The 24987-nt window shown below is 41.9% G+C and overlaps 2 protein-coding genes across 2 annotated transcripts; both read left to right on the top strand.

Moving 5' to 3' along the window:
* The first annotated feature begins 663 nt into the window (after positions 1–663).
* On the top strand, positions 664–10967 carry LOC124149121 (alpha-L-fucosidase-like). Its single transcript, XM_048380708.1, has 8 exons — positions 664–1103; positions 1193–1299; positions 1895–2025; positions 5021–5154; positions 7723–7820; positions 8396–8528; positions 9977–10147; positions 10376–10967. Exons 1-8 carry the CDS (start codon positions 730–732, stop codon positions 10605–10607), a joined length of 1380 nt encoding a protein of 459 aa, XP_048236665.1. The 5' UTR covers positions 664–729; the 3' UTR covers positions 10608–10967.
* Positions 10968–13038: 2071 nt separating this feature from the next.
* LOC124149080 (alpha-L-fucosidase-like) lies at positions 13039–23346 on the top strand. Its single transcript, XM_046520452.2, has 8 exons — positions 13039–13133; positions 14471–14577; positions 14868–14998; positions 16127–16260; positions 18234–18331; positions 18612–18744; positions 21037–21207; positions 23044–23346. The coding sequence occupies exons 1-8, from the start codon at positions 13039–13041 to the stop codon at positions 23273–23275; spliced, it is 1101 nt and encodes a 366-aa protein (XP_046376408.2). The 3' UTR covers positions 23276–23346.
* The last annotated feature ends 1641 nt before the right edge of the window (positions 23347–24987 follow it).

Here is a 24987-nt window from a genome sequence, read left to right as displayed (position 1 = left end):
ACCTGTAGTAAGTGCAAGGATTATCTCTCTTGAATAAACATGGTGTTAACTGAAGGATGAAGGGTACGTGTAAATATGCCTGACGGAAATCACATGATGAAAGTGACTTCACGGCAGCTTGAGCTGAATTGCTTGTTTCTGGGGTTAAGTATTATGGTATTAGTTGAGAGGGTGAGTTGAGGCTGTCACTGCTACATTGCTCTATCATGGTATCCTGTAGACAATATAATTTGGGCAAGCAAAACTATTGGCTGAGTGAGTGAGTGAGTGCGAGCGAGCGTGGGGTGGGGTGGGGCTGGGTGGTTGGATCTGTGGTGTGAGTGTGTGTGTGTGTGTTGGGGGGGGGGGGGGGGGGGGTATGTGGGTGATTGGTTGGGTTTGGTGAGTGGGGGGGGGGGGGGGGTGCATCACAGTTATCTCGGCCGGCTGTAACACATGTCCACATTACGCATAGGCGAAATAGTCACCAGCTTTATCTTCACTCAGATTACTCCAACATACTCAGGAACGATAAGCGCTGAAAAAAAACTAAGATCTAAAATTTAAGTCTGTACATTTCCACTCTCTGTATCTACACGACAAGGCCAACCAATGTCATTTGCACAGCACACATTTAGCATGACCAGATAGTATTACCCTCGTGATCTTCACCCAAATCACACCTATATATACATCTCGGAATGATATCACAGTCATATCGTAAAAGCAATACATGTCACCACTTTTGAAATGGCTTCCCGTCTAGCTGGAGCTCTTTTCCTAGCCATCCTTGTAACTATCCAAGCAAATGCTTTACACTATGAAGAAAGTCCAGAAATTCGCTTTGAACCCAACTGGGCTTCCCTAGATTCCCGCCCACTTCCGTCGTGGTACGATGAAGCTAAACTGGGAATCTTCATCCACTGGGGAGTGTTCTCGGTACCAAGTTTTGGTTCAGAATGGTTCTGGGAACGCTGGGAGGGGACGAAGGCAGCTGCCTACGTAGACTTCATGAAGGACAACTACAGACCAGACTGGACATATGCAGATTTTGCTAAAGATTTTACAGCTGAATTCTATGATGCAAATACATGGGCGGAGCTATTTGCAGACTCTGGAGCTAAGTATGAGATGATTGCTACTATTCCTATACAGTGCAGTAGATGACTGGCCTGACCATGCCCTCATTTAACACCTTGATTGTTTGTTATAGGTACATTGTATTTGTAAGCAAGCATCATGAAGGTTTCTGCAACTGGCCAACGAATGTCTCCTTCAACTGGAACTCTCAGATGGTTGGACCAAAACGTGACATTGTTGGTAAGAACGTACATGCTGTATATTGCACTTGATACAGTCCTTGGTCAGTGTAATGATCTGCTATTTAGTCGACCCAACATGTGGATAAGAAGTTGTGAAATTCATTTTTCCTGAATAACGAATGAGGCGATAACAGGCAGAGTTTTCGTGAAAATGATAAGCATGTGTTGCCCTATCTGTAGCACCCACCTTTTCTGTATCAGTTCTTCATAGCCATGTAGTTAAAGCGCTCTCTCATCACATGGAAGGCCTGTGTTCGAGACCCCACATGGGCACAGTGAGCTTAGTAGGTTATCAGTGATGGGTTGGGTACAGTGGCAGATATGGTAGAATTTCCTGTTTGCTTTCCAGACACTACGTTGCTCACATGTGAGGATAGGTTGCCAGCAACATAGGTTGGTCAGTAAGCGGCGACATTATGGATCGGATAATCGGATTTAGTCAGGCTCGGTGATCCATTAGCATGGATGATTGCTCACAATATCAGTCACTGGATTGTCTGATCAAGATTTGATTATAGTTCGAATATTGATTAGTGTAACATTAAACAACATACAAAGTTAACTAAGTCACTGATGAATACATCTGTTGCCAGGTGAGCTGGCAGAGGCCATACGCAGCAAGACAGACCTCCACTTCGGCCTGTATCACTCTCTGTTTGAGTGGTTCAACCCTCTCTATCTACAGGACAAGGCCAACAACTACACCACCACCAGGTTTGCTCAGGTCAGCTTAACTAAATATGTCATTTAAGGATTGTCAGTTGGGTAAGTGTGTTTAAGTGTGGTTGAGCGAAGGTGGTGTGAGTGAATGAGGGTGATGTATGCCACCTTTGGCAATATTCCATTACTATCACGACAGAGGACACCAGAAATCAAACAAAGGTTCTCAATGTGGATACTTCCTTCGAAAATCTTACCCCTAATATATCACTGCCAATATTCTTGCAATTTGGTTAATCATCACTCTAAAAACATTTAGATTTTCATCAGACGTCTTCTTCACTGTCAGTCATCTAAATAAGGAGTTAGTAAGATACTTCATATCGTGCGAAATGCCTCATGGCATGCGAGGGCGGGAGACGCATGTTTACACGGGAGAAACGGGTTTACAGTTAAACTACTCCAACAAAGATGCAGACATAAAGCGGAGGTTGTAGGGACTACTTCCTGATGTAACTGGGGTTTTATTCCTATTTATTGTTTGAAAATTCCTTCGATTACTTTATCTCCATTACATCATAGCCAGAATTCACCAGAGGGTTTGGGGGGAACTAGCATATGGTACTCCAGGACAGCTGACAAATAATGAAATATGAACACATAGAAACGTCAAAAAAGGCACGATACCCTGAAACCTGCACTGCTAATATGATTATAAACTGACGTCGAAAAAAAACTTTACCAGAGTTTGAAATCACTCTTGCTCAAAAACAACAAAACATACATGCATGAAGTAAAGTGTATTGAGAAGATCAATATATCAACATAATCAACACTGAAAATGACAATCATACCTCGACCGAGGATGACGTCAGAGCCCCCCAAGGTTGGGTGTGGTACAAAACTCGAGCTTTCAGAATCATGGACAATAGGCAGAGTACATAAACAATCGCTCACGTTCAATAACAAGTCATTAGTAGCGTGTGTGACCACCAAATGCCTCAATACACGCAAAAACTCTTCGACCCACAGAAAAAGTCAGTCGTCTGATGAGGTCACATGGGATTTGACGCCATTCTTCTTGGAGGGCCACGATCAGTTCTTGCCGGTTGGCTGGAGAGTGTGGTCGTTGTCGAACACGACGATCCATCAAGTCCCAGAGGTGTTCTATGGGGGACATGTCGGATGTGCGTGCAGGCCACGGCAGGGCGTTGACGTTGTTGGCTGCGAGGAAATTAGTGACAATTCGGGCTGTATGGGCTCTAGCGTTGTCATGCTGATAAATGCCACCACGTCGCTGCTGTTGGAGAAATGGTAGGACAACTGGACGAAGAATGTTATCCATGTAACGCTGAGCTGTCAAGTTTCCGTCAACGATGACCAGCGGTGTCCTCTCCTGCCCACAGATCCCTTCCCACACCATGACTCCCTCCACCATATGGTACGACCTCCTGCACGCAACACGCCGCCGTTCGTTCACCCCTTCGGCGGTAAACACGTTATCTTCCATCAGCCCTAAACATACAGAATCGACTTTCGTCAGAGAAGACAACCCTCTGCCAGTCACGTCGTTGCCAACGTCGCACAGTCCGGGCCCATCTCAATCGCAGATTGTCAATAGCTGTCCTCTGTATGGTCTAAAAGCCCTGATTCCATGAGCCCTGAGTCTCCTGGCCACTGTCTGTCGACTAACCCTGTGACCTAAGGCATTTGTCGCCGATGACGTCACTGTCAGGAAGCGATTTCGGAGGTGCATGGTACGCAAGTACCGGTCATCATGGGGCTTGGTCACCCTGGGTCTGCCTGTTCTTGGCCTGTCAGCGGTCCGCCCTGTCTGTCTGTAACGTTGCATCAAGTTGGTAACGGCAACACGGGAGCAACCGAAGGTTCGTGCAATATGGGCGTGGGTGGCTCCCATCTGTTCCATACCCAAGGCTCGTTCACGTTGTTCGACTGTGAGTCGTGGCATTTCTTTTGTGTTTCTTTTAGACGTCAGTTTATTTCGCGTCTCTTTGGCGGTCTGTGATGTCACTTCTGGGTCTTGTAATGTCACTTCCGGTAGTATTGACGTCACTTCCATTGCTATGAGTGATCTCGTTCTGTTCCAATGATGTCACTTCGATAACCGGAAGAGACCTCTTTCTATGACGTCACAGCCGGTTGCAGTGACATCATCTCCATTGCCGATGACCTCTTATGCTGTCATCACTTCTGTTGGATCAAAGATCACCTCCAGACATTTTAGTGCTGACCAGTTGTGTACCTATGACATCCCTTCCTGTCTGCCACTGACCGACCTTGCTCTAGGTTTTAGCTGACTAACCAGTAGCTCTTCTTGAGAGAGGTTCATACCTTCTTGATCGACTCCATCTGGAACCTGGGCGGACGTACTAGATATTTTTTGCTGAGGAGCTTCAGGTTGACACCTGAAATGGGCTTCACACATTGTACCCATGTCGGGAATCGATACCGGGTCTTCGGCGTGACGAGCGAACGCTTTAACCACTAGGCTACCCGACCGCCATGACATTGCAGTATTTATAACAACAGATTGGGATAAGAAAGGATAAGATATATAGATGAACAATTTCTTTATTACAATTAGGAGCGATGTTTCGGTGTAGGTTCTAACACTGTTACCAACCAAGTGATAATCACTTGCTTGATATCGGTGTTAGAACCTACAATGTACACCGAAACGTCGCTCATATATATATATATATATATATATATATATATATATATATATATATATATATATATATATATATAGCTAATTGTAATATAGAAGTTGTTCATCCATTTATCTTATCCTTACTAAGTACTCCAACTTCTAAATGCCTCCCAAAGAAGTAACTGATTAGGTTGGCTGACATTGAAGAAGATGTCCGTTGACAATCTGAAGACTTTTAGTGTGATGAATAAACCAAATTGTAAGAATATTGGCCAGATTGGTAAGATGTGAGTTAAAGGGTGAGCTGGAAGTTTAGTTCAGTTCATCTGTGATGGAGGGTTGTACAGGGTGTACCATGAAAATAAGACATCATGTTTAATTTCAGGAAAAGACTATTCCTGAGCTGTATGAGCTTGTGAACAACTACAAGCCCGACGTAATTTGGTCTGACGGAGACGCGCAAGCCCCAGACAACTACTGGGGGTCCAAGGAGTTTCTGGCCTGGCTCTACAATGACAGGTATACAGCGGTTGTGATGGAAGTGCTGCATTGTGCCCATTAACGTTGTGACATTGCATACATATACAGAGCGCTGACAAAGCAGGGTTGGTGGCTGACCATTCAGTGCAAAAACAGCCAAAACAATAACGGATAAAGTTTTTACAGTATTACATTGATATTATTCAACAGATTCATATTCTTTCAACTCAAGCAGTAGAAATCTGCTGGCCACAAGCTTACTTGCCTTGAATACTATTTTACTGGCATAAGTCTAGTGGGCCAGTGTACCAGTAGTAGTGGTTTATTTCAGTAAATCAGGCCACAGGCCCATTTTACAATATATGTATTCAAGCATTCAAGCATGTTGCGCCACAAGTGCATGTAGTAATATCAATACTAATCAGTACGAGGGTATGTGAGACCATATACATATGGTGGTAGAATTAGTAGTTTATATAATGGACAACTGCTTGCTCCTCATTTTAAGAGCCAAGAAAGTAAACTTGGCAAGATTATTGATTGTGAAAGCATTACTGGTGGTAAATAAAACTTTATGCTCTGATGGAGATGTATAATAATAACTTGGCAGAAAGTTTCTTCTAAGATCGTCATAAAACGGACAAACTAAACAAACATGGTATTCTGTTTCTACATTTGGAATGATACAAAATGGACAAAGTCTTTCACATTTTGGAATACCTAACTTTCTACCCTGTGATACCATAAGATCACTGCTCGACGTGCGAAACTGTGAGAGAGTAATCCTAAATGCAGCATTATTCACAACACTTAAATAATTTTCATATTCATTTGATAGCTTAATTGTTTTATACAAATAAAATGAAGATAATTTGTCAAAAGATTCAAAGAGACACTGGTTATCAATATCAATACATCTTGTTCATAAAAGCGAATATAAATGAGTGAATACAAGAAACTGATTGTCTATTCCAAATTTCACCATATCCAAAGGAAAATATCAGATTTTTAACTTTCAGTGCCCAGCAATCTAGACCCTTTTCTGCCCGGTCATACTGGTACACATACGTGTGATAAAATATACTGTTTTCGTTCTGAGTTAATAAACGCAGCCAGTACCTAATAATTTTCAGATGTTGGTTTACTTTTAACGAGTATCTCCCAAGTTCAGCTCTTGCTACAATATTAGGAACAGTTCTTCTCAGTTTCAAAATAAGCTTGCAGAATTTATCATGAACATTTAAAATATCTTTAGAGGGATGAAATCCACTTATCTCTGAGCCATATAACAATATGGGCAGTACTTTAACATCAAAAATACGAAGTAACATTTTCAGGGGAAGTTTGTGAAAATTGTACATATGTGATCGTAACAATAATATTACCTTCCAAGCTTGTTGGGATAATATCTTTTGAGTTTTATACCAGGAACCCGAGCTAGAAAAATGTACTCCAAGATATTTATAACTGGGGACTATCTCAAGAGGGCTGCCATTAAAAAAACCTCGTCATAGTTTTTAAGCCTACCTGCCTTACGAAAAATAACGATTTTACTCTTGGTAGAATTAACTCTTAATTGCCACTTATTGCAATAATCCACCAACTTATCTAAACGTTTTTGTAACCCGAGAACAGTGCTATCAAATAGTCATCTGCAAATAAGAGTATGAAGAGATCCAGCAAGTCTAAATGAACACAGTATTGCTTATCCACACTCAAAAACTGTACTATATCATTTACAAAAAAATAAAATAGGAAAGGTGACAACTGGCAACCTTGTCGTACACCAAAAGGACAGTCAAAGAAGGAAGTACATCCATTGTTAACCAATACACATGACTTCACATTTTGATACATATTATTCAAAAGTCTAAACATTTTCCCCTTTACATTACCAATCCACAATTTATAAAATATAGATGGTCTATGAACAGAGTCGAAGGCTGCTTTCAAATCTATGAAAGCACAATAAAGTCTACCTTTATATAATGATAAGTATTTCTGTATGATAGTATCAATTACAAAAACATTATCTACCGTTTGAAAACCTTTTCTGAACCCTGACTGTTCAGGAATAATAAAATTTTGATTTTCAACCCATTTAGAAAGTCTAGTGCACAGAATTTTATAAAAGATTTTACCCGAGACTTCGAGTAAAGTGATTAATCTGAAGTTTCCTGGATTATTACACGGTCCTTTTTTATGGATAGGAATAATGACACCAACTGTCCACTGAGTAGGATAAACACCAGTTGACAAAAGCATATTATACAGTTCTTTCAGCATATTTCAGCCAGTGTACCAGTGGAGTGTGCCTTATTGAATTCCATGGGTAACTGCAAAGCATTTAGGTTGGGAAATGAAACTAGGACGATCAAATCTATTCTACGCCACGCTAGAATTGTCACTTTTGCACAAATCTTTCATATTTTTGGTATTTAGGGGTTCTTGTATAGGCAATGATATTCATATATTTTGGCCTATACTTAATAACTATAAATCGACTAAACACTACACAGCACAGCCACTACAAAGCACAGCACAGCACATGCTCTAGTCCCTCTGTACAATGGTTTACAATCCATTCTGAATATTTTCTCTTTGCAGCCCAGTGAAGGATACGGTTGTCACCAATGACAGATGGGGAAAAGGAGACTTGTGTCTTCATGGAGGGTTCCTGACATGCCATGACAGGTACAATCCAGGTACTTAATTACCATATTTTTTGAGTGAGTGACTTTAAACCTGAATTAAGGGACGATCCAGTAATAACATGGCGGGGGATACTAGAAATGGGCCTTACTCACTGTACCCAACCCATCACTTATAACCTACTAAACTCACTGTGCCCATGTGGGGTCTCGAACACATGCCTTCCGTGTGATGAGAGAGCGCATTAACTACTGGGCTACCCTCTTACATGAAGAACTGATACAGACAAGGTGGGTGCTACTGGTAGGGCACCACGTATGTATCTTTTTCACGAAAACGTGTTGTTATCACTGATTTTCAGTGATCCTTTCCTATCAGTATCACCTCCATTTTGCCTTTTACGCCCAATGAAATCTATTTCGTCGGATAAACTAGATTAATAATTCTTTGCCATGACGTTTTTCATACAATGCAGTTTCAAATGTATTATTGTATGTAGATTGTGATTATAGAATTGTGGTTGATGTATAGATTCGACTCTGAAGTAAAAATAATGTATCAAATCGTCACAGATTCAAAATATTATCTGTTCACCGAAACTACAGCTGATTGTTCTTACATGCTAAAGGAGTACTTCAGCCCAGAAAGTGGGAGAATGCGATGACAATTGACAAGAGATCCTGGGGCTTCCGTCGAGAGGCTGCTCTTGATGATTTTCTGACCATGGACGATATTATAACAGTGCTAGCTGAAACTGTCAGGTATGAACACTAAAACTGTCAGGTGATAGAAGTGTATATGTCTTTGGCCACACGGAACAAATGGTTGATATTCGGAGACGTTTTCAACACTATCAATTTGGTCGTTTCCTACAACAGAAAAACAGTGTGGTAACCCTTAAATCAAGTCACCACTGTTCATGACCCTTAACCCAGGTCCCCACTAGAGTAAAGTTAATGGAACAGTGTGACACTGGAAAAAGTGTGATAGATACTTGCACCACCAAATGCATTGTGACTATGACTTTCAGTAGAAACTGCAGAGTAGCCCAAACATGACTTGCTCATTGCTTTCTGAAACAAAAAACACAGGAAACAGTATATACTTAATAAAGTGGGAGGTGGGTGCTACAGACAGCTTTGCAATATTCTTTTAAGGCAGTTATTACATGTTTGGTATTCCATCCTTTAAAAAGTCCGTAGGATGTGTGTGCTGTGACTGTAAGGTGTGCCTGCTGAGAATGTAAGGTGTCTGTTGAGAATGTAAGGCGTACCCATTGACAATGTAAAGTGTGTCTGCTGAGAATGTGAGTTAATGAGTGAGTGAATGAATTGAACGTCACTTTGAACAATATTCCAGTTATAACATGACATGTCGGCTTCATGTGGGAGGAAAGCACGAAGTGATGTAAGTTTCAGACGTGTATCACTTTGGTGAAACCCTCGAGCATGTGTATGGTGCTGACAAACCTAGAAATATGATCGGAGCGAACCGGGATTCGAACCAACGACAAGAAACCCAGGTTTCTGGCGTACCAAAGGGACGCAACTCTGCACAGCGAATTGCGACGCCTTAGGCAACTGGGCCACCCGTACTCCCGCTGAGAATGTAAGGTATGTCTGTGGAGACTGTAAGGTTTGTCTTTTGAGAATGTAAGATGAGTATACTGAGGCTGTAAGATATAATTGAAGAAACTGTAAGGTTCACAATATTTCCACTCAAAACTAGAATCTTAATGATCTGGGAAAAAAAAGACAAAGAATTATTTTGTCGACACAACCTGAACGGGACAATATTGCACAAACGATGTAGAGATGAAGCAAACACCTGTCAGGTGTTGTATATAGCCATGATCATCAGCATCTCACATCAACATATCCACATCAACTTATCCACATCAGCAAGTGTACATATATCTTCAGTTTAGATGAGAATTACCACCTTAGTTGCATTTCGCCAATAGTAACGTAAACATACATGAGTGAGTGAGTTGCGTGACAAAAGTCCAGGGTGATGTGGGTCTAAGACGTTTACCACTACAAGAATGGATTGGAACTAAGAAACCTTGAGACATAATATGGGCTGGTACTTGAACCAACGGTCTTAGGTCTCAGTGAATTGTGGAGGGTTGACCGAGTTACCACGTTTTTGCATATCATAATTACAGAACATATCAAATACTGTCTGATTTTGTTATTTTTATTTACAGCTGTGGAGGGAACATGCTGATCAATGTGGGGCCAACCAAATATGGCATGATTGGTCCAATCTTTGAGGAGAGACTCCGTAATTTGGGAGAATGGCTGAAGGTTAATGGGGACGCCATCTACGCAACTAGACCTTGGCTTGCCCAGAATGACACAGTCACACCAGGAGTGTGGTAGGTACATTCAAGATCAAATAGTTCTTATTTGCAAATGTTGTCATTCTTTAACTCTGCCTGACCGGAATCCTTAATCAGCTTCATTGTTATAGAAATTATGCTTGGCTGGGATTTCAGGATTACATTTCTTGCTTTGTAAACTTTTCAAAGTCACAACTTTGGTCTTAGGTTGATAAATCCCAGATTCAGTACTCCTTCATACTACACTGCGTGTTCTTTCTTCAGGTACACGCAGAGAGCTGGGATCGTGTACGCCATTGTGCTGAACTGGCCACAACCAGGTCAACTCCACCTGGGGTCAGCTTTGCCAACTAATGGAACACAAGTCAGCCTCCTTGGGTACACTGGAAGCTTCTCCTGGCAGCATGCTTCACCCAAAGGAATCAATATCACAATCCCTACCATCCCTGCCAACGAGATGCCATGTCAGTGGGGATGGGTCTTCGCACTGACATAAATGGTTGATAATAAGACGGGTCCCTGTAAGAGCAATGACATGAATAGTTGACAATGGGAAGGAACTTTATGATGACATGAATAGTTGGCAATTTGATGTATCTTCATTCTGATATAATTCGTTGACAATAGAATTAGACTCCACAAAGTCATAATTGGCTGACAATGGACCTTCACAATCACATGAAAGGGCCACAATTAATGGGACTGACCTTCACAATAAAATGGGTGACAATGGGATGAGTCCAAATAAACATATATATTCGGTATTTAACTTACATTTACAAATAAAAGATTTGTTCTGATGATGAAATGAATGTTTCCTTGACTACATATATATATATAAACATTATGATCACCATACTTGCTTTGTTTGTTTGTTCAAGATATATTTGTTAAATCTTCAGATTCCGGACAAAACATGTTCTGGTGCAAGTGCATGGGTTATCGCCCTTGAATGTACATGGTGTAACAGAAAATGCTAAACATGCATGACACATATTAGATGACGAAGCTAAAAATAATACTAAGCAGTGTTTACATACATGTGTGGCGGAAATAACATAATGATGTGATGTGATTTCAAAAAGAACTCTTCTCATCCAAAGTCTGTTATCTTGTAGACATGACCAAATACATGTAGGTTAACCCCATCAGTAACTTGTGGGCTCACTCTATGCCTACCTACACATGTCATTCTCGGACACCTTGTAGGCATGATCAAATGTGTTAACCCTGTTAGTAAGGTGTGGGATGACTCATCACCCTAGTAAACACGTCACCTTATCAGCAAGGTGTGTTATACATCACATTCAGATATTTTGCAGACCTTGCAGCGAGGGACTACTTCCTGCTGTAATATAGGTGGTATTCTTAGAATTATACACAATGATAACTATTGTTTGATAATTGCTTCCTTACCTCTATCACATCATAGCCAGAATTCACCAGACGGTATGGTTGGATCCAGCATTTTAGTATTCAGGATAGCTGACGGTTAATGATTCATGAACACATTGAAAAGTTAAGAAAATGCACAATACCTTGATACTTGCATAGTAAATACCGGTATGTTGGCATACCGTTATGTTGGCATTCCTATGATGTCACTTCCGTTTCCATGGATGATCCCTTCCCGTTTCGATCATGTCACTCCCGGTTGCATTTACGTCACATCCTGTGCTTATGACCTCGATGTTGACCTTCCAGATAGTCCAGTGCAAAAAACAGTTAACCTATGGTCTGACGCACCATGGAGCAAGAGATCAACCTACCTTATTAGGTTGCTGTCACTTAAGTCCCAAATGAGTACATGTATAAGCCCTCTGTGTCAGGAAATATCTAACGCAGACACAATGTAGTTCTGCATAATCGCATCTTTCGGAGATGATGGTGTTTAAGCAGCCTGCAACTGTAGAGTCGTTTCTAGTGTCGACTATGTAACCGCGTAGGGGTGAGAGAATATTCCCTTGCTCGCACTGGACACAATAGCGTGTCCGTGTGGTTCGCAGTCCTACCTAGGACAGGGATGGAGGACTGCCAGTATCCTAGCGGACCTCTCCATAGACTCATTCCTGGCAGTCAACCCTGGTACTGCTTGCAGAGTGATTCTGCTCCATTCTGATACTTGTGTGAGGGAGGAGAAGGTGATTGTATGTAGCTCTGACACTCAAGCTGCAGATGCCATGACAAGCAGAAAGGCAGTCTTCTTCGAAACCTGTAGCAGAGTAGATTATTTATAGAGTTTTAAGATGCGGCAATTAATGCTTACACCAAATTGACAATCCACTTTTGGAATGTATGTTCCAGTTGTCGGCATTGTTATTTTGGGCATGTTACTTTAAAAAGAGCATGTGTTTGCAGTTAAGCCTGTAGGTTTTAACACATCACGTACAGACAAATTAATCACCACCATGACCCTGTCAAAGAGTGCACCAACATATCTAGAAATGATAACAATCAAAGTCCTATCTTAACAGCAATAAATTTGTTTCACTGTATTTTCGAGCTGGTGCTATTTTCTTTGTGACTATCCGTGTGGTTGCTTTACAAAAGTCCAGAAATCAAACAACAGTTAACATAGTGTATGGACACTACCTCTATAACAACACAGCCAATATTCTTGTACTTTGATTAACATCTTTAGATTTTCAACAGACGTTATCTTTACTGTAACCCTTCTAATCAGTTGTTATTAATACCGCATATCGTGTCAATGTCTCAGCGCATGCGGAGTAGGGAAAAACGTCACTTCTTTTCAATAACTACTTCCACTAGATATATTGGGGAGGTGGGAGGGGCTACCTCCTGTTTTAATATAGGTAGTATTCTCAGAATTATTCACTGGATGATGTGATGTGATGTCATTGAGGGAAGTGACGTCAGGTTACCGAAAGTGAGGTCTTCAGAACCGAATGAGGTCATTCCAAGCAATGGTAGTGGCGTCAAGACAACCAGATGTGACGTCACAAGACCCAGAAGAGATGTCATGGACTGGGAGTGACGTCATAGGAATGCCAATAGAACGGTATTTGCAGTTGTCAAGACATTGTGGATGTCCTTAACATGTCCTTAACTGTTATCATTGATAACTAAAAGCTAGGACCCACCAAACCCTCAAGTATTCTGGCTATGATGTACTGGAGGTAAAGTTTTGAAGACATTATTCACTTTGGGTGAGTGAGTGAGTGAGTATGGTTTTACGCCGCTTTTAGCGATATTCCAGCAATATCACAGCTGGGGACACCAGAAATGGGCTCCACACATTGTACCAATGTCGGGAATCGAACCCGGGTCTTCGGCGTTACGAGCGAACGCTTTAACCACTGGGCTACCCGACAGCCCCTGATTCACTTTGAACCCAAATGGGCTTCCCTAAATTGTCGAACACATTTTGTCGTGGAGCGATTTATCTACATTGGGAATCTCAATCCACTGAGCTGTGTTATCGGTACCAAGTTTGGGTTCGGAGTGGTTCTAGGAGCGCTGGGTGGGGAAATAGGAAGCTGATTAACAAGACTTCTTGAAGAACAACTTTGCACACCAGACTAGATTACAACTGAATAATGCCCATAAATAACGGCCATATTCTAACCTCTTGAACAAATCGCTGTCAATACACGTCTACTCATCTGATGGTGTTGTTGAAAGACAGACACAATAGAAACATTACAAGTACAACCGTTATCATCTAGCCTATCTTTAACCTTGAACATATAGAATCGCCTGAAGTTATCATCAAACATTGATGCAGGATCACAACACACCTGTCCCTGCGACAATGGACGCTAAGATAATTGTTATAGTATTCCTAGCTTTACAAGCAGAAGGATGTTCAGCAAGAACCAAGAAGATTGAGACTCGCTACGACCCCACATGGGAGTCCCTAGATTCCAGGCCATTACCGACATGGTATGATGAAGCTAAAGTGGGAATCTTTGTGTCATTGGGAATGTTTCAGTGCCAAGCTTTGGAAACGAGTGGTTTTGGGAACGCTGGCAAGGAGACAAGAATCCAATGTATGTGCAGTACATGCAGGACAACTATAGCCCTGACTTCACCTATGCTGACTTTGCAAGTGAGTGAGTGAGTGAGTGAGTGCATGAAACAGACTGGCACGGATATAATGCTAACAAAACATAGGGTCATAGGATCAGGGTGAATAATTTGACACACACAAAGGGACATATTTCCATGACAAATAATTTTAGACTATATGTGATCAAACACTTCCAGTACAAGTACATCATTAAGCCATTCAAACAAAGGCCGTATATTGAACATTTCGCATACCTGGAACCTTGAACTCTATTCGCAATTCAAATATGAATCCAATATGTCACATCAGTTTATGTTGTTTTTCAGATACATTGTGTATATATCAAAATATTGTGATGGGTTTTGTAACTGGGCGACGAATGTCAGTTTTAACTGGAACTCAATGATGGTCGGCCCGAAGAGAGATCTTGTTGGTAACTATGCACATTATTTCAGATTACACTTAATTAATAAATTCTAGTTTCTTGTTATCAAATGTAGAATAAAAGTAAAATGTTCTTGCCTGTAGAATTCTAACAAATCAAAGTAAATCAATATAATAAGGAAACGGTGTACTCCAAGGAGCATGTTTTGGTCATTTTAGTTTCAACAGAAAAGAATCTATCTGAAAAAGTATTTGAAAATTAAATGTATATTTCGGCAAGTATGAATATGGATAATCTGTAAGCCAACTAATAATAATGAGGCCTTGTGTTATCATAAGGTGAGATGGCTCAAGCACTGAAATCAAAAACGGATCTCCACCTTGGCCTGTACCATTGCCTGGTAGGATGGTTCCACCCTCTTTATCTACAGGACAAGGCCAACAACTTCACCACCACCAAGTTTGTTGAGGTCAGCTTAACTAAATATGTCATTGATGGATTGTCAGTGGGGAAAGTGTGCTTTAGCGTAGGTAAGATTAATGGCGTGAGTGAGGGAGTATGGTTTGATGCCAGGTCGTAAAAGGCGACTAACGGGATCGGGTGGTCAGGCTTGCTGACTTGGTTGATGCATGTCATCGATCCCAATTGCGTTGATCGATGCTCATTCCATTCCATCATGGCAGCATACCAGAAATGGGTTACACATTCTGCCCAAACCTTGGTCTTCAGAACGAACGCGTTAACCACTGGGTTACCCCACTGTCTACATGTTGTGATTTTGCCCGTGAAGATCCGGGGAAAAATAGATCTTCAGCAACCCATGCTTGCCATAAAAGGCGACTATGCTTGTCGTAAAATGCGACTAACGGGATCGGGTGGTCAGGCTCGCTGACTTGGTTGATGCATGTCATCGATCCCAATTGCGTTGATTGATGCTCATGATGTCAATCACTGGATTGTCTGGTCCAGACTCGATGATTTACAGACCGCCGTCATATAGCTGGAATATTGCTGAGTGCGGCGTTACACAACAAACCAACCAACCAACAACCAACATGTTGTGATTTGATATTAAGGGAGTTAGTGAACGTGAAGGTGGGATGTAAGGTGTAAGGGTTAACGAGGGAGGGTGAGTGAATGAGTTGGTCAGTTGGTTATGAGGCAGGGGATTTGGGCTGGTGAGTAGGTTGGTGAAAATGAAGTGGTGAGTTGGTAGGTTAATTCAGTTCATCAGTGATGGGTTGGGTACAGTGTGAGAAGTCCATTTTGGATGTTGTCCTCCATGTCATAGCCAGTGGCGTAAAACCTAACTCACTCCTTCACGGCAGGTAAAACTTGCCTCCCCAAAAGTCTGTAGTACATACTAGACATCCTGCTGCAAAAGCTGTTACTGATAGAGTTGTTATATACACTGACTGATCGAGCATCATCATGTTCTTCTGGACCGACGAAATAGAACAGTGTCTGCAATTCGTTTAGTCACTTGACCTGGTTCAGAAGTTGAGTTGATTATTTCTGTCATGAAACCTATCTGGAACCGGTCCTGTGTATTATGAACATATCACATCATGTACAACGAAAGCCAAATCAATTTCAGGTACAGATTACTCCTGAACTCTATGAGCTTGTGAACAACTACAAGCCCGATATTGTTTGGTCTGACGCAGACGGGGAGGCCTCAGACACATACTGGGGTTCCAAGGAGTTTCTGGCCTGGCTCTACAATGAGAGGTACTCAGCTATTATGCTCTAATTCATTGTACTCATTTACATTGAAATTGTGTGAATATAGGAGAGGTTGGTAGCTAACCATTCAGACCACAAATGGCCAACAAAAATATTCACATCATTACATTGATACTGAGAGGCATTAGAAACGCATACTCAATTTTAAGATATACTTTTTTAAGAACATATGAGGTCCGTTTACATTTTACCTTGTTGACACTGTCCATTGTTGGTTATTACTTTAAACATGTCATATGGGTTGCAAACAAAAACTGTTTCTGGAAACGAAGTCAATCACCAAAACGCAACACACCACTGGGAATACTGCTATCGATGCACATTTTGTGAAAGGCATGATGCACGTGCAAACCTAAAAGGTAGGCCCTATAAATGCACACAATGACATTTTGCCATCACTTGCCTACATTATGCCACGGTTAACGCAAGATCAGCGTAATGAAGCAATGGGGATGTTAAATGCTGGTCGTACCCAAGAACAAGTTGCTGCTCATTTCCATTGCCATCAAACGACAATATCGAGATTACATGAGCGGTTGAGAACCACATGCAGCGTAAGGGACCGTCCTTGACCAGGTGCCCCGCCTGTGACGTCACAGAGACAAGATCGTCAAATCGTTAACATCCACCTCAGAAATCGCTTCACGTCTGCCAGGTCAACGGCAAATGCAACCATTGGTCTCCGTGGAAGACTCATCAGTAACCGTACAGTGCGTCGTCGTCTTGCTGCCAGGAATTTGAGGTGTCGACGACCCTACCGTGGACAAATCTTGACTCATGCACACAGGCTAGCGATGGGCAGCTGGTGGAGGTAATCTCGGTGGTAGAGATTGGAGACAAGTTGTTTTTTCGAATGAATCACGTTTCACAGTCAGCTACCCTGATGGACGTTTACGAGTACACCGACGCCAACATGAACGATTTACACAACCATGTGTTATTGAACGTGATCGGTTTGGAGGTGGAGGTGTTATGGTTTGGGGAGCAATCAATGCAAATTTCCGCTCGGATCTTGTTGTTATTCAGGAGAACCTTAATGCCAGACGTTACATCCCGTTCTACAGCCTGTTCTGCTGCCATTACTGACTCAACGTGGTTTACGTCGCCATGTCTTTCAACATGACAATGCATGGCCTCACACTGCCAGGATAACAAATGCCTTCTTGCAACAGAACAGCGTTTATGTGTTGGACTGGCCTTCAAGGTCCCCTGATTTGAACCCTATAGAACATTTGTGGGATGATCTTGGCCGCCGTGTCCGACGTCACCAAAATCCTCCACAGACGGTTCCACAACTGACTCAAGCTCTTCTGCATCATTGGAGACGTATTCCTCAGGCTGCAATTCGTCGACTGTGTCTCTCAATGCCTCGCCGGCTTCAAACGTGCATTGCTGCACAAGGAGGACCCACTCGTTTTTGACACCACTCATTTTCATAGACAATTATTCTTTGTCACACAGTAACTGTTCATGAAATTCATCAGTGTAATCTTTTATTAGTCATTTGTATTGATTGTCATTTGTATATTTCATTTCAGTAAAAAATTATTGACACTTAAATTTGAGAATGCGTTATTTGTGCCTCTCAGTATTTTAAACAGATGCATGTTCTGTCATTCTATTAGTGGTGAGACCAGTTAATGTAGCTACTTTTACCCTTACCACCACCTATAAAAATTCTGTCTAGAATAATAAGTTCGAGTTGTTAGACAATCTGAAATTATGAAGAATTGCTTCCAGAAATCAATTCAATCTCTTCAGACTCACTCTAGGTTTCCCATCTTTGCTCATATCTTTCATAGTCTTTGCAGTTTGGGGTTATTGTATAGGGAGTGATATTCATACACCAATACTTTGTGACAAATGACTGATATTCAAGACAACACTACCCATCAAAACAACATGCAATTGTGAATGTCATAGTCTAATCTAGTCTCCTGAATATTTTCTCTTTGCAGCCCAGTGAAGGATACGGTTGTCACCAATGACAGATGGGGAAAGGGGGACCCTTGTCAACATGGGGGATACTTGACATGCCATGACAGGTACAATCCAGGTACTAACCTAAAATATTCAGTAAGTATGGTTTTACACTGCTTTTAGCAATGATCCCGCACATATATTCGTGGATGCCATCAGAAATGGGCTTTGCACATTGTATCTATGAAGGAGATCGAACACGGGTCTTTAGTGTGATGAATGAACACTTTAACCACTGGGCTACCTTCCAGCGAAATGTTTGATCAAATCACATTAAAGTCAGAATAATATCACTATTTCGAATTAAGATGTGAAATAACGACACGCATGCAGCAAATCCTTCTTACATGTCCAAGGAGTACTTCAGCCAAGAAAGTGGGAGAATTCGATGACAATTGACAAGAAATCCTGGGGATTCCGCCGAGAGGCTGTCCTTAATGATTATCTGACGATGGAAGAGATAATAGCAATCCTTGTTCAGACTGTCAGGTGAGTACACTGAAACTGTAGTGATAGAAATATATATGAAATGTGCAACACGTAGCAAGTTGTTGACATTATGAGCACATTGTCAATGGTACAATGGTACAAACTGGACCCCAAACCCCAAACTGTGAGGCGGTAATATCAGTCAGCAGATACTGTAAAGTGCTGCTGGTGAAATGGGGTTTAACGTCGCGTTCAAGATCATTGCATTTATATAGCGACGTGTGTGTGTGTGTGTGTGCGTGCGTGCGTAAGTGCGTAAGTGCGTGCTTAAGTGCGTTAGTGCGTGCGTAAGTGCGTAAGTGCGTGCGTAAGTGCGTGCGTACGTGCGTGCGTACGTAAGTGCGTGCGTGCGTAAGTGCGTGCGTAAGTGCGTGCGTGCGTCAGTGCGTGCGTAAGTGCGTAAGTGTGTGCGTGTGTGTAAGTGTGTGTGTGCTTAAACTTTGGACTAATGGTGATTTAATAGTGCCAGCCCACGGCGATACAATGCCCCACTTTAACATGACTACCCCACTCTGATACAGTTTACCGTATCCTGCGGACCAGTCTTGATTGTGCCCCATCCATGCTCCGCGCCAGGCAGGGAAACAACAACTACCATCTTTTAACGTCTTTTGGTATGACACGGTCGGTTTATGTGAAGGTTCTTTTGGAAGCGTTCCAAAGACATTGAAATTGTCCACATCCCGAGTTGGATGTGTGCGTGAACATGTTATGCCAAGGTATTGGATTTACAAGGGGAATGCCATTTATAACATGACCTCTGTGGTTCCACCAATAGAGATTCTGATTCTGATTCAATTCTCCTGGTTATTCCGTATGAAGGGGTCCAGGGGGTGTGATCTCTGAGTGTTAATCCAATCCTGGAGAGATCGTAATGTCAATCTCCCTCTCTATGTCTTTTTTTGAAAGGATGTTAGATTCCCAAATGGAGACCAATGGAGGGATCATATGAGGCGAGATGACACTGTGTCTATCATAATCAAAGCTTTGTTATATCGATCCTCGAGGTGGAGAGACGTCTGAGTTGTAGCTGGAATCTGGCCTCAATGTGTACTATGTCTTATGTTGGGAAGGTCTCTGACGTCTTTGGATGTATCAGGAAACCTAGATAGGCCATTAATTGGATGAGGAAGCTGTCAAGGTAGCCTTTCATTGTTGGCTAAACATAGATATTTTGGGGATGATAAATGTATGGGTACATGGAGATATGCGTCTAGCAGACTGGAACTTAATGAGCAAAGCTCCGTTCAGAGGCTTGAAAGCAACTTCCATATTAAATCCATTTGGAATTAGGGTGGTGGTACGAGAAAAGACTTCTTGGGGAAGGGAAATTCTTCTTTGGCACAAGCAATATGGGGGAGTGGGATCCTTTCCTGACTTCTGTGTCTTAAAGTTACTGAAAGGTCTTCTGTGGCTAGATCTGCTGCAAGTAGCTTGACTTCTTCCAGATGGAATCTCTGGCCTTTTGGCAAGGATACGAGTAGAGGATATTGGTGGAAGTAAAGCTTGTATGCCCCTTTTCATACGATGTTGAGGACGCTTGGGGTGACAAATCATGACGCATGGTAGCCATATCAATCATGGGAGTCCACGTTAGGGTCCATGGAGTATGAGACTCCCGGACGGTCGGCTTTGTCCTGATTGTCCCAACTAGTAACAGTGACTGGGTGTTTTTGAGACACCCGTGAATCCGTGGAATTGTGGCTAGAAGAATATGTATGGAATCCATGCTGTGACCGTGACGATCTGGTAACGTACGCCGACTTGGCTCTTGCCGGGTTCGTGTGGTTATCGCACGGTGACCGTGGAGATCTACCGTCATTAGACGCCTTGGTGCTCGTCTGATCCGTGCGGGAAGTAGGTGGTTGGACGGTTGGCTTCACTTAATACGGTCCTGCCTCCCGTGTGGTGAGGTGGTGGTCGTGGTTCTTGAGCAGGTAAAACTGACTGGCTTCTAACTTGCTGGTTGACAGGGGACAAGCTGTGAACTTCCTGGGACAGCTGTACGGCCGTGTTGTGAACAAAAATTTACCTTGCATCTGTCTTCTGTCTTAGTTGAAAACAGCTATTCTAGAAGATACATAGGTACGGCCGGGGTTGTCACGGTCGGAGTCGGAGTCTCGGACGTTTCCGATCTTGATCGTGTTTCAGCAAACCTGTCTGGCACACTTACGGGACGCAGGTCAAGACAGTGAATTGCGGCAGCTTAGACGAATAGGCCACGTGTCAATTTGCATCTTTATTATAGAAGCTATCAAATAACGCTCACACTGATTTGTTTTCCTTTTACAGCTGTGGAGGCAACCTGCTGATAAATGTGGGGCCAACCAAATATGGCATGATTAGTCCAATCTTTGAGGAGAGACTGCGCCAGATGGGAAAATGGCTGAAGGTGAATTGGGAGGCCATCTACGCCTCCAAACCGTGGCTGGCCCAGAATGACACAGTCACGCCAGGAGTTTGGTAGGTACATGTACATTATACATTCATCACCTTTGTTGGCAAAGAACGACACTGTTACACATGAATTTGGAAGGTACCTTACATACTCCACACCTTGGCTGGACCAGAATGACACAGTCACGCCAGGAGTTTGGTAGGTACATGTACATTATACATTCATCACCTTTGTTGGCAAAGAACGACACTGTTACACATGAATTTGGAAGGTACCTTACATACTCCACACCTTGGCTGGACCAGAATGACACAGTCACGCCAGGAGTTTGGTAGGTACATGTACATTATACATTCATCACCTTTGTTGGCAAAGAACGACACTGTTACACATGAATTTGGAAGGTACCTTACATACTCCACACCTTGGCTGGACCAGAATGACACAGTCACGCCAGGAGTTTGGTAGGTACATGTACATTATACATTCATCACCTTTGTTGGCAAAGAACGACACTGTTACACATGAATTTGGAAGGTACCTTACATGCTCCACACCTTGGCTGGACCAGAATGACACAGTCACACAGGAGTTTGGTAGGTACATGTACATTATACATTCATCACCTTTGTTGGCAAAGAACGACACTGTTACACATGAATTTGGAAGGTACCTTACATACTCCACACCTTGGCTGGACCAGAATGACACAGTCACGCCAGGAGTTTGGTAGGTACATGTACATTATACATTCATCACCTTTGTTGGCAAAGAACGACACTGTTACACATGAATTTGGAAGGTACCTTACATGCTCCACACCTTGGCTGGACCAGAATGACACAGTCACACAGGAGTTTGGTAGGTACATGTACATTATACATTCATCACCTTTGTTGGCAAAGAACGACACTGTTACACATGAATTTGGAAGGTACCTTACATACTCCACACCTTGGCTGGACCAGAATGACACAGTCACGCCAGGAGTTTGGTAGGTACATGTACATTATACATTCATCACCTTTGTTGGCAAAGAACGACACTGTTACACATGAATTTGGAAGGTACCTTACATGCTCCACACCTTGGCTGGACCAGAATGACACAGTCACACAGGAGTTTGGTAGGTACATGTACATTATACATTCATCACCTTTGTTGGCAAAGAACGACACTGTTACACATGAATTTGGAAGGTACCTTACATACTCCACACCTTGGCTGGCCCAGAATGACACAGTCACGCCAGGAGTTTGGTAGGTACATGTACATTATACATTCATCACCTTTGTTGGCAAAGAACGACACTGTTACACATGAATTTGGAAGGTACCTTACATGCTCCACACCTTGGCTGGACCAGAATGACACAGTCACGCCAGGAGTTTGGTAGGTTCATGTACATTATACATTCATCACCTTTGTTGGCAAAGAACGACACTGTTACACATGAATTTGGAAGGTACCTTACATGCTCCACACCTTGGCTGGACCAGAATGACACAGTCACACAGGAGTTTGGCAGGTACTTTAAATATTCCACACCTTGACCAATGACTGGTGGACCAATAAATATGTCAAAAATGTTCTTTGTTGTCTTTCAAGTACTTGGCTGCTGTAAACTAGCTTCCTCACCTGTGTAAATTAAGGATATTTTAGTATAAAAAACAATGTAGACGATACAAGAGCAGATAATTTGGGCATGATTAAACAATCTCCCTGACTTGAATCCTTTCTCGCCTTCATGTTTATATTATTATAGAAATTATGTTTAAATGTGATTTTCATGATTAAACTGCTTGTTTTGTTGACTTTTTAAAGTCACCACTGCGAAGGTCTTGGGTTGAGATATCCCACAGATTCAGTACTCCATTATACTGCTTTGCGTCTTTCTTCAGGTACACGCAGAGAGCTGGGATCGTGTATGCCATCTTGCTGAACTGGCCACAACCTGGTCAACTCCACCTGGGGTCAGCTTTGCCTAATAATGGAACACAAGTCAGCCTCCTTGGGTACACTGGAAGCTTCTCCTGGCAGTATGCTTCACCCAAAGGAATCAGTATCACAATCCCTCCCATCCCTGTCAACAAGATGCCATGTCAGTGGGGGTGGATCTTCGCGCTGACATAATGATTGGCCTTCAAAATGACAAAAGGTTGACAATGGCATGGGGCTTCACAATGGCTGACACTTAAATGGATCGACCTTTACAATGACATAATTGATATAGTAAGGTGGGCCTTCACAGTGAGACAAATGCTTGGCAATGAATGGGCCTACATAGTGACATACCTGGTTGACAATTAATGAGCGTGACCTTCATAATGACACAAATGGTTGATAATGGGATGACCATCACAATGGCCTAAATGGTTGACAACTAATTAGATGGACCTTTGCAATGCCATAATTGGTTGACAATGGGATGATCATCACAATGATATAAATGATAGACCATTAATAAAATTCAATAAAAAGACTCCAAATAAATATGTATGTCATTAAGCTTTTCTTGTGTGAAAATTGTTCTGATAATACAAAAAATGCTGCCTAGACTGCGTATATATAAACATTACTATATCTGGTTGGCTTTTTTTGGTTCAAGAAAATATATAAATTACATCTTCAGAAACCTGACATTACAAAACATGACCTGTAGTAAGTGCAGGGGTTATCGCTCTTGAATATATATGGTGTTAACTCAAGGATGAAGGGTACGTGTGACTAAATATGCCGGACGGAAATCACATGATGAAAGTAACGAATATTTCTACACAATTTTGACATGCATGTGTGGCGGAAAAACATTTTTTAGTTATGCAATGGGATTTGAACCTCAAATATTCTTATCCAAGGTTTGATATTTTGTAGACCATCTGCAATGGGCTAGTGATCCATATAAATGTCAAACTATTAACCTTTTAACAGAACAAAATAACAATAGTTGAAACAGCATAGTTATTCGTACATTTTACTTTATTGTGTGTCATTGGCAGATATAGTCTTCGGAACAAGGCATCACTACATATGCACAGACAAAATAATCAGCATCATGACCTTGTCCCAGATTACACATACATACACAGAAATGATAACAATAACAGTTATACATCGTAACAGCAATACATTTCACCGCTGTTGAAATGGCTCCCCTTCTAGCTCATTAGCTGGTACTCATTAAATTTTCATAACCGTCCTTGGTACTATCCGAGAAGCTGATTTTCAAAACGGGGAAACTCCAGAAGTTCGCTATGAACCCAACTAGGCTTCCCTGGACTCCGGCCCCCTTCCTTCATGGCATCGTAAAGCTAAACTGGGAATCTTCTTCCATTGGGGAGTGTTTTAGTTCCGAGTGGTTCTGGTACCGCTGTGAGGGGAAGAAGGAAGCTGATTGCACGGACTTCATGAACAACCACAAACCAGACTGGACAAATGACACATTTGCTCTTGCAATTTTTTTATTAGAATTTATAAGTGATTTGGTATGGAAATATTACAGGATGAAACTTGTAGCAGAACAAGAAAGTATGTGATTACAAAGATGCTTGTGCTTGTTTGATTTTCATAAAAATAGTGAATAAAGGTTGAGAGAATAGAGAGACGCGGGCTGTTTAGGTAACAAGTTGAAATGTGACTTTACGAAAAGTGGTTATGCATAAATAAAGAAATTGAAAAAAACAAGTTTTATTGTACATTGCAACCCTTTCATATTCAATAAAAGTCTCTGCCAAAAGCAGAGTCGACCGTACGACTCCGACTTTATGAGGATGTGTTTATGAATCATTATCAAATAGTGATGATACTAGGTATTCGCGAAAAGGTGAGCGTATCCTGTACCATCG

The sequence above is a fragment of the Haliotis rufescens genome, unplaced genomic scaffold, assembly GCF_023055435.1.
Source record: "Haliotis rufescens isolate VD_foot unplaced genomic scaffold, xgHalRufe1.0.p SCAF_32, whole genome shotgun sequence".
In the NCBI taxonomy this organism is placed as follows: domain Eukaryota; kingdom Metazoa; phylum Mollusca; class Gastropoda; order Lepetellida; family Haliotidae; genus Haliotis; species Haliotis rufescens.
Note: the sequence above shows the minus strand (reverse complement) of the source record. Positions and strands in the feature narration are given on the sequence as shown.